General features: G+C 47.0%; 1 protein-coding gene across 1 annotated transcript in view; it reads left to right on the top strand.

Annotated features, from left to right (window-relative positions):
• The first annotated feature begins 5,833 nt into the window (after window positions 1-5,833).
• The window catches only part of BSPRY (B-box and SPRY domain containing), a 17,015-nt gene continuing 11,626 nt past the window's right edge, over window positions 5,834-11,222 (top strand). The window contains exons 1-2 of the mRNA XM_004677417.2: window positions 5,834-6,094; window positions 10,101-10,199. Of these exons, the coding sequence (XP_004677474.2) occupies window positions 5,834-6,094; window positions 10,101-10,199 (360 nt within the window). The remainder of the gene's footprint in view (window positions 6,095-10,100; window positions 10,200-11,222) is intronic.

Raw genomic sequence — 11,222 nt, 5'->3', positions numbered from 1 at the left:
CCCTTGGTGAGGAAGCATTTCTTTAATTAAGATATTTTCTGAGTCAGTAACTTGTTGGAAGTCTTCCCAGCTGCAGCTGGGATTTACAACCATGCCACTTGCAACATTGATAAATCAGAGCCAAAGTCTCTCCCTACGAACTTAATCCCTCTTCCCCACTGCAGCCTAGTAGAACTTCAATCAGGAAAGTCTGATTGTTTTGCCTGGGGATACTGAGCTAAGCCAGTGCTGTGATGGCACTGATTTAATAGATCCCTACCCTCAAGATGCTCCAGCTCTAGGTTGCATTCATCCCAGATGCTTTAATCTTAAGGTGCTGAGCTCCCAAACTGGTGTCCATAGTCAGGCTTCTCCCTAGAATTGTATATCCACCTGCTTCCTGCCCATATCCATCCTACTGTCTTAGAAGACACCTCATCCTTGATGTGACTCACACTGGAAACATCATTTCCCCCCAAACATGTTATTCTTCCCCCCCCACCTCTGAATGCTGGGCATTATCATTCACCGATCACTCACATCAAGGATCTACGATTTATTTGTAACTTCACCCTCTTTCTTGTTTTTTTTTTTTTGTTGTTGTTGTTTTTTTTAAAGATTTATTTATTTGTGCATACAGAACTGGGGTACAGGCCAGAGGCTCAGGGGCGGTGAGAGGCTTCACCAGAGACAGAGAGGGGAACAGAACAGGCAGATCGACGAAGTACACTGCTGAGGGGAGCAGCGGGTGGGTCAGGAGAGGTCTGCCACACCATGTGGTCACCTCCAGCTCATGCGGAAGCAGCTTTAGATTCTCAGTGCTGTGCTTTAACCCGCCGCGCCACCAGGGAGGGCCGACCCTCTTTCTTGTTTAAGGAAGGACTCCTAAGGCTCCTCATGTTTGCCTCTTAAATATCCTATAATTAAGTAGCTATCTGTTTTTCTCTATTCAGCAACTTGTTTCATGTCAACATCATCCCAAGGTGTGACAGATTAAAAATAGCCACAAATTCTTTGTAACTTCTCCCTCCAAGACTGGCTTTTGTAACTTGCTTTTACCTATAGAATGTGGTGGAAGTGACATTGTATAACTCCCAAGTTTAAGCTTCAAAAGGGCTTGTTGCTGAAGACCAGCTTCAGCTGAGGGAGTGAGTGTCTCCTGCAGGACAGGATGGTGTTGGCAAAGAAAAGAGAGAAAGAAAAGATGAGGTAGAAAAATGAGGAGACACAGACACCTGTTTAGGGTAAAAGCATCTTCGGCTGATTGTCCCAGCAGGTCTTTATACGTTACAAGCAAGTTGTGGGATTACATCAGTGTGTGCATGAAGCAGAAAGTTTAACAATCATCACATTTTTCTTAAAGACAGCTTGGGACTTTTTGATTTCCTATTGAGACTATGATATTCGTCATTCATTAATTAAAAGTACAATTGATACACAAGATGTCCCTATAGTGACCAGTCATTAATAAAATATTCCTATGGTGATCAGTCATCAAACAAAATATTCCTATAGTGATTGGTTATCAAACAAAATGTTCCTATGGTGATCAGTTAGTTATTACAACTTAAGCAATCATTTTGTTAATATTTCAACAAACATACATCTTAAAGGTACAGGATCTAATGTTAAGGAACTAGAAGTCAGAAAAACACTAATGCAGAGTGCACTGACATTTCCCTGCCCCTAAGGAAAAAAATCCCTTTTTTGATCTATTTTGATCAAAAATTCCCTTGAGCTTTTATTAATCACTATTTCTGCAATTGTTCTGTCAACATAGTCTGGCCTACACCCCAATTCTAAATAAAAAAAAAAAATTACCCACCACCATTAAAACAAAACAAGAAAATGTGAGATTGCAGTAACTGGAACTAATGGATATAAAAAATACTGCAACTAGATTAAAAAATAGTAAACAAATACAAGTAAGGGAGAGAATTAGTGAGCTTGAAAGCACTGTGAAAGAGAATACACAAACAGAACAACAAAGAAAGTTAAGGCTAAAAACATGAAAATGGTGCTAAGAACTGTTTGGGGGTAACTTAGAAATACCTATCATGAGGGTTCTAGAAGGAGATGAGAAAGAATAAGGCATAGAAAATATACTTAAAGAAGTAATTGCCCAGAATCATTTCAATCTGGAAAATGAATGAGACATTCTGATCCAAGCAGTTCAAAGAGTTCCAAACAAAATTATACTAGAACGGTACACTCCAAGTCACACTGTAATTAAACTGTTCAAAGCCGATGACAAGAACAGAATACTAACAACTTCCAGATTAAGAATGCTGATTAGGTGATCCATGGCTTTTGATTCAAGCAAAAACCAACTGAAGTAACACACAACACAGTGGAATGCAGGCTAAATAAAACATAAAATGAAGATGTAAAAAAAAAAAAAGTCAAAGGAAAAATAGAAATAAGCACTATGGGCTCTCCCTGGTGGTGCAATGGGTAGAAGCGCAGCGCTGGGAAGCTGGTGTCCTCTCCTGCGTGAGCTAGATCCGCAGACAGGGAGCTGACCCACATGGCGCAGCAGGCCTCTCCTGTCTTGCCCGCTGCTCCCCTCAGCAATATGCTTGTCAGTCTGCCTGTTCTGCTCCCTGCTCTGACTCTGGTGAATCCTCTCACCTCCCCTTCATCTCTGGCTTGTATGCATAAATAAATAAATTTTTGAAAAAATAAAGAAATAAACACATAGGTTTCACTAATCGCCATAAGTGTAGATGGCTTGAATTAACCAGTTAAAAAGTGTAGAGTGGCTGTGTGGATTTCAGGGCAAAACCCTAGCGCCATTACTAGAGAGATTGCCTACATTACCTTTCTAGATCAGCACCTCTTTCCTATAATGCTTGAATATTTCTTTTTCACAACCCCTGGCATTTCCCTCTTAGCCTGCTGGTAGGAATGCAAACTGGTCCAACCACTATAGGAAGCTGTGTGGAGGTTACCCGAACACTAAAAATGGAGCTACCATACGACCCAGCAATTCCACTCGCTAAGACATGGAAACAACATTAATGTCGCAAAGCACATCAATGGATTAAGAAGATGTGGTAGATACACACAAGGGGATACCGCTTAGCAATCAATAAAAGTAAACGCATGCCATTTGGATCAACGTGGATAAGCTGGAAGGGATTACGCTATGAGAAATAAGTCAGAAGGAAAAAGAGACAATTGAATGCTTTCACTTATAGGTAGAATAGAGGGAAACTGAACAAAGGGTTGGGAAAAAAGACAAAACTGGCAAACTGACCATAGATCTGAGGCAAACAGCAGGGGAGGGGAAAGAAAAGGGTCAAAACAGGAGAGGGAAGAGCATAAGGAACTGTGGTGATGGGTCACAGATACTGCTGTGGTGGGGAACGATGGGGAGCTATATTGAGGGGAGATTTCAAGTATTGTACAAACATGAACAGTGAGGTGAGAAAATTAATTAGTAAAAACAATGCTAATTCTTATCACTTATCAATATTCTATGACTGTTAAAAAAGAAACAACAGATTTCAGATGGGCTCATTGTTGTCAAGCCCCACTAAGATTTAATACCTGGGCCTCCCTGGTGGTGTAGGAGTTAAAGTCCCAGCGCCAATGTAGCCTGAGTTGGTCTGGGCCAGGGAGGTGACTGACACACATGGTGCAGCAGACCTCTCTGGCCTTGCCCACTGCTCCCTCAGTGGTTATTTCAGTAGATCTGCCTCTTCTGCTCCCCACTCTGTCTCTGGTGAATCCTCTCACTTCCTGTATCTCTGGATGTCACCCCAGCTCTTGTATGCATAAATATGTTTTTAAAAATTAAAATATTTAATGCCCAATTTTATTGCATTTCAGCCTTTCTCAAAGGTGGAATTTTATATATATCTGGAATTCCCAGATCAGCAGGAATGACAGAATTTGCATGATAAACTCCCTCTGCCTTCCCTAAGGGGAAGTGGCTTTGCCTGAAATAATCCTTCTTTTCTTGTACCACCCTCTTTTCTATTGATAAAAATCTGTTTTGTAAAACTCTTTTGTAAGGTTGTTCTACCAGCTGGATGGAATGCTTTAAATTGTTTAATAAAACCAATTTAGACCTTCAACATTAACTCAATTGGGCTTTTGTTATGTAATATTACATATCCATTTGCTTTATCAGAGAATAGAATTTGTTCTTTACTGGATCCTCAGCGTCTTGTCTTAAGTAGCCTGTGACATACAGGTAGGTGCTTAATAAATCTGTTAAAGTGCTTAAATGTAAGAAAGGTGTCCATTCTCTTCTGTTCCCAGTTCAGGGGGTCCTATTTAGAAAGGCCCTTAATTTCAAGTACAGCTTTCCCCAATCCTATCAAGACTCCCTAGGTTGCCTAAGAGCAACAAGACTCTCAGTAAGAAAAAGACTGGAGGCAACTGGTTAAAGTATAGCACTGCAAGTGAGCTGCAGCCACTGAATTCAATATCCAGCCCTGGAAGTGACCACATGGTGTGGCAGATCTCTCCTGACCCACTTACTCTTCCCCTCCGCAGTACTTCATCGACCTGCCTGTTCTGCATCCCACTGTGTCTCTGGTGAATCCTCTCTCGCCGCCCCTGCACCTCTGGCCTGTACCCCAGTTCTATATGGATAAGTAAATAAAATCTAAAAAAAAGGGCCCCCCCAAGATATATCACAGGCACATTAGCAAAGGTTCTTTCTAGAGATGAGTTTTTCCGTTCACATGCTCATTTGCATATTGTTTCTTTAATAAACATGCATTTTTTAAAGACCATTTTTTAAAGATTTATTTTATTTATTTATGCATAAAAGAGCTGGGGTGGAGGAGGAGAAGGGAAGGTGGGAGAGTAGTCACCGGAGACAGAGTGGGAAACAGAACAGGTGGATTGGCTGAAATATATTGTGGAGAGAGAGGAGTGGGTGAGACAGGAGAGGTCTGCTGTGCCATGTAAGTCACTCCCTGGCCTGGGATCAAATCATGCTGGTATCACCTTATAATGCTGACTTAACCCCTTGGGCTGCCACGGAGGCCCTCAATACCATTTGGGTGTAAATTACTTTGGGAAAATCAGCCCAGTGCTAATATTTTCATTGGGCCTTAATGTGTAATTAAAAAATGTATTACATTAATCATAAATTCACCTGCCTGGGTTCCAATCTTATTGCTATCAATCAGTTACTGTGACCCCTGGCCAGCCACTTAACTCCAGTTCTCTCTTTGTACTTATCAGCAGCCGCTGACTGTGCTCCAGGTAATTGATGTTATTTAATTCATTTAATCCTCAGCGCTTGTCTTTGAGGTATGTACTCTCATTATCTCCATTTTACAATTGAGGTTCTGGGAAGGTATTCAGCCAGTGAGCAGTCAAAAGGGATTTGAGCCCAGCAGACTGACCCCAGACCTTGCTTTTAAACTGTTTCAGTTGTTTCTCACAAGGGGCAAGCGCTTAGCAGAACCTTGGCACTTAATAGGTGCTCATCAAAGTTCCTTTAGTCACATTAATATTTGCTGTTTTATGCTTGTTAGAAAAACAAATATGAACAAAAAGGCGATGGAATGCAGAAAAAACAAACACAAAAAACGCCCTGAGATGGGCAGGTTCGGGGGCAGGACCGGGAAGGACGTGGGTGCGGTCAGGGTGTCAGCCGAGCCACCGCCGGACGGGTGCTAGAGGAAACGCGATGGTTACTCAGAGTCGCCGGTCGCGCCCGGGGGCGGGGTCATGGAGGCCCCGCCCAGCGGCCACCTGCGGCAGGTGGAGCGCAGTGGGCGGCGCTGGGCCAATTCGGCCCAGAGCGCCGGGCCCGTGCGGGGGTCTGGGAGGCCCCGCCCAGCAGCCACCTGCGGCAGGTGGAGCGCGCGGTGCCAGGTGCTCGGCCATGTCCGCGGAGAACGTGGGGCGGGGACCCGGGCCGGACCCGCCGCCGCGACCCAGGCCCAAGCTTGGGTCAGGGTCGGGGCCGGGGGCGGGACCTGAACCCGAGTCCGAGCCCGGACCCCTTTGCCCTGAGCACTGCCAGGCTCTGAGCTGGTTCTGTAGCTCCGAGCGACGCCCGGTGTGCGCCGCCTGCGTGGGGCTGGGTGGCCGCTGCAGAGGGCACCGCACCCGGCGGGCGGAAGAACGCGCGGAGGAGCTACGGGTGAGCGGTCGCGGGTGTCGGAAGGTGGGGGCGTTTCAGGGGCGCTTCAGGGGGAAGGAGCGCCGGGCAAGACGTCCCGGAGACTCTGGAGCCTGGGAAATTGCGGGCCCAGAGCGCCAGTCCAAAATTCTGGCTCTGCGGTGGTACTGGCGGTTAAGGGTGTGGAGAGAGGGAGGCCTGAGTTCGAATCCCGCCTTCCTAGTCCTCGCAGAGTCTTGTAAATCTGAGCTTCAGTGGCCATAACCGTAGCTGGAGTGGGGTGGAGTCGGGTGGGGCGGGGGAGGGGATATTCAAGTGCATTTATCAGAATTGTGAGATAAGTAAGAGAATGGGTGAAATGCTGTCTGGTTATTGTCCTAATCACATAGTGGACAATTCAGCGTCTCCTGAACCCGGGGCACGAGCGGAACTTGGCCCGACTAAGTGTGCCCAGCTCCCTCTCTGGTGGAAGCTGATCTGATAAAAATCCAACCCCTCACTCCTTAGCCTAACAGCCCAAAGCCTTTCTGTTTGCCCGCCCTTCAGGCTTCCTGGTGAGGAGCTTTTTAACCTTCAGGATAAAGGCCGCCACTCCACTAACGAGTAAAGAGCGGATGGAGAAGCTATCGGGAGGTTGCAGCGGGAACACTCACTTTTGGTTTCTCCCTCCCTCTTCTCCCTGTTAAGACTCCGGTCAGGGCCCCTCCCCCGAGCAGCTGAGATTGGAGAGTCAGGTCACCCAGGGACTTCCTCCCTTCTTCCACCTAGCTTTGGCCCCTGGGGATTTCCTTGCAATTTGATTAAAGGCCTGATTCTCCTTACCTCTCCCTGGAGTTTTGCCCAGCTGTGAGGCCTGAGGGCTCTTGTGGGAGATTTGACCTACTCACTGGACTGGGAGCTGGGGCTGGGGAGAATGAGTTATTTAGCGACACCTGAAAACTGTCTACCTGTCACCACTGTCCATAATGTGATGATGAAAATAATCGTGGAGAAAGTAGTACAATAATTTGCACAATGGGTAGAAACGCTACAAGTTTCAAAACACTTAAAAATCCATCATCTCTGGCACACGGATGATTTGGTGATGGGAAGCCCACCGGGATTACAACTGAGATGGAAAAATGCACAAAATGATGTAAAAATAAACTATTAAAAAAATCCATTATCTCATTCCATCCGGACCAAAACAAGGCAGTAAGTGAACTCCTCCAAGATTAAGGGGCTGGATGAGGGGAGTCATTGACTAGACCAGAGGAAACCACCTTTTTGCAGCAGTGGCTGGAAAGAGGAAATGCTAAGGGGTGGGTTGGGGGTGGGGGTGAGAATTTAATGAACCCTTGAAAAAAGAAGTCGGTATCAGGGGTGAATTTGAATGGTGGATGGGGTGGATGGGTGAGCTGGGCTAGGTAATGGACCTTTTAGAATATACTCTGCTGGAGGTATTGCCTTAAGCATGCACATCTTTGCATGTATGTCTTGCCCTTTCACTCTTCCAATTCGAAAGATTTTGGTTTTTGCACTTTTTGCTACCCCCTCCTCCACTCCCCACCCCCTAACCCCCAGCAAAGAGATTTTGCCTCAGGCTAAATTGATTACTGATCTGGACAAAAACAGCACCCGGTCAACAACTCTCCTACCTTCAGAATTCTTGCCCAGGTGTCTTTTCTTTCTTTCAAAGATTTACTTGTTTATGCATACAAGAACTGGGGTACAGGCCAGAGGTGGAGGGATAAGAGGGTTCACCAGAGACAGTGGGGAGCAGAATAGGTGGACTGACTGAAATACATTGCTGAGCGGAGCAGCGGGTGAGACAGAAGAGGTCTGTTGTGCCATGTGGATCAGCTCCCTGGTCTGGGAATCAGACTCATCAAACTCATGCTACAGTGACTGCTGATGGCTTCAAATTGCTGTGCTTTAACCCCTTGCACCACTAGGGAGGCCACTGTGTATCTTTACAGAAGCTAGTCTCAGTTCCCCCAGTCTGGGATCACAGCTTCCTCCCAGTCAACTCAATTCTTTAAGTTTGTATTTGTACTCATGGAGTGCAAGACTAGCTCCTAATTTGGGGGGAATCATTTACAAAGGCTTCCCACAAAAAGAAGACAAAGTGCCTTTTGGCAGATGGAACTAGGAGTGGAAATAGTGGCCGGGTTGCGGCTGGAGCTGGGGAGGAGGGGGGATGCCAGGGTTGCTGCTTGGAAAGTGCCTGGAGAAGTGGAATGACCACATACTTCTGTGTGGGCCCCAGCTTCTTCATTTCTGAGACTCTCCCACAGCTGTGGAAGCTGTGGGCTAAACCTCTGCGGTCAAGAGGTGGGTATTCATTCATTAGGCAAACGTATGTTCAGGGCCTCCTCTATTTAGGAACTATCTTCTAGGTAGTGGAACCTAGAGAGCAAGTCAAAGTCATGGTGCTGAAGTTTCAGCAGAAGGGAGGAGAGACACACAGTGAAGTGAGCTCAGTCATAACATGGTCAGTGAGCAGTAAGCGCAAGGGACAAGCATGAGCAATGTAAGGCGATAGGGTGTAAAGGTCATCAGGAAAAGCTTTTGAAGCAGTGACCTTTGACTGGAGAGAGGGAGCGGGCCATAGGAGGAGATAGCTGGAGAGAAAAAGCAGGTGGAAAGGCGCTAGGTCAGCACAGCTTTGGGATGTCTGGGACAGGAAGACAAGTGTGGCGAGTGATGCGAGGTACATTAGAGAGGCAGGCAGAGCCCTTCGGGATGGTCCTCCTTGGCTACGTAAGGGGCTTGATCTCACAGTGTGTGTACAAGAGAGACTGGAGGGAGCAGGGACAGGACAAGACCTGCTAGCGGGGGCTTGCTGTGTGGGTCAAGAATAGAAGCCCAGAGAGGATTCCTGGGAGAGAGAATGGTAATCTGGGGAGCAGAGCAGGAGTGCAAGTGACCTGCAGAGACTAGAGGAGCGAGAAAGAGACCGTGGAGATGGGCTGATGGATAGGACTGGTGGGTGGGTAGGGTGTTGGGTAGGACAGTGCTCCTGGGGCTTGGCTCTGGATATGAGGTTGATGACGGATGGTATGTTGAATAAATGGGGATAATGGGAAGAACATTTTGGGAAGCCATGCCCAGGCACAGGTGTGAAAGTCAGGGAGCAGCGTGTGAAGGAGGTTTGAGAGTATTCCCAAAGCGATTATAACGGCCCTCCCTGGTGACGCAACATGTTAAAATGCGGCACTGTGAAGCTGTCCGCAGCCACTGGAGCTCGAGTTTGATCCCTAGTGGGGAGTTGACCCACATGGCACAGCAGACCTCTCCCCACCTGCCCGCTGCAGGTCGGTGTATTTCAGTCAGTCCGCCTGTTCTGCTCCCCACTCTGTCTCTGGTGTATCTGTTCACCCCCACACCTCTGGCCTGTACCCCAGTTCTTGTCTAAATAAGTAAATAAACCAAACCCCCCACTTTAAAAAATGATTATAACAATGGCCCATGGGGTTTTAGAATAAAGCGGGAAGCAGGGCCCCCAGAAAGGATAATGGACAGTGAGAAGTGGGAGATGAAGCCGTGTTGGAATGGAGATTTAGTGTTAGAGAGCTGGGAGACAAGGAAGTGGTGGCAGGGTGTAGAATGAAATGAAGATTTGGGGCATGCCATTCTCAATAATGATGAAGTCTGGATATGACCAAGGGCAGGGGTCGCTGAAATGAGGTCAAGATAAAAAGTCAATGGAGGGCCCTCCCTGGTGGTTCAGCGGGTTAAAGAACTGCACTAAGAAGCTTAAGCCACTTCCACATGAGTTCGATTCCCACCTGCCCCAGAGTTGACCACATGGCGCGGCAGACCTCTCCTGACCCGCCCGCTGCTCCCCTCAGCAGTGTACTTCGTCGATCTGCCTGTTCTGCTTCCCACTCTGTCTCTGGTGAATCCTCTCACCCTCCACATCTCTGGCCTGTACCCCAGTTCTGTACGAATAAATAAATAAATCTTTAAAAAAAAAAAAAGTCAGTGGAACGAAGTGAATAGCCCGACACCGGTCAGGATGCCAAGAGTGTCCTTTGTGTTGCAGAACAAGATTGTGGACCAGTGTGAGCGGCTGCAGTTACAGAGTGCTGGTATCAGCAAGTATGTGGCTGAAGTCCTGCCAGAAAAGAACCAGAGAGCAGTGGTAGGTAATTTCCCCCCTTTCCTCTCTTCTCTGGGCCCCCCAGGATAAGACACCAGCCTTATGGGCTGGGGCCAATCTAGGGCCTCTTGCTGACCTCATAGTCTCACTGTGCTACTAGCAAAGCTGGATGCCCAGGAAGGATGATTTTCCACCTCTCTGAGCCTTGGTTTTCCCATCTGGACAGAGTGGATGTTGTCAGTACCACATAAGGTGCAGAGACTCCTCTTGAAAACTACTTTCTGGGGGTAAGGGGCCAGGGTGGTAGCAATCTTTTACCATCCAACTATTTTGGGCTCAGCCCCAGGAATATAAATAACCCGGAAACTGCACTGAGCATTATTGATGACAGTCTTACGCAGTGGGTAGCAGAACAGCTCTGTTTACAGATGGGAAATTGGGTCTCCTAGAGGTTATTGCCAAGGTCCGCCGGCCTCCTGTCTTTTAGAATAAGTACAGATAAGAAAACTCAGGGGTCTAAGGTCTGAGCTGTGGGACACTTCAACATTTAGCCATTGACAAGATAGGATGAAATCAACAAAGTAGCCCAAGAAGCAATGAGTGACGCAGAGTGTAGTTGTATCCCGGAATAGGTTTCAAGGAAGTAGGGCGGATCTCTGCGGTCAGATGTTGCTGAGCAGTGAGAATGGACTTTTGGGTTTGTAACACTCAGCACCGGAGAGCCTGAGAAGAGTTCTGTAGAGTGGCAAGTTGGAAGTCTGATTGGAACCAGGTGGTGGTGAAAGAATTCACAGAGACAGAGTGGGGAGCAGAACAGGCAGATGGACTGAAATACACTGCTGCGGGGAGCAGTGGGTGAGACCGGAGAGGTCTGCTGTGCCATGTGGTCATCTCCCTGGCTGGGAATCGAACTTACCCACAGCTGCAGTGGCTGTGGACAGCTTCATAGTACTAAGACTTAACCCCTAGTGCCACCAAGGAGGCCCCTGATAACTTGGCTTTAAAGTATAAAATTTTTTTTTAAAGATTTATTTATTTGTGCATAAAGAACTGGGGTACAGGCCA

Source organism: Condylura cristata, unplaced genomic scaffold (genome assembly GCF_000260355.1).
Source record: "Condylura cristata isolate star-nosed mole 26May11 unplaced genomic scaffold, ConCri1.0 scaffold00006, whole genome shotgun sequence".
Taxonomy (NCBI): domain Eukaryota; kingdom Metazoa; phylum Chordata; class Mammalia; order Eulipotyphla; family Talpidae; genus Condylura; species Condylura cristata.
Note: the sequence above shows the minus strand (reverse complement) of the source record. Positions and strands in the feature narration are given on the sequence as shown.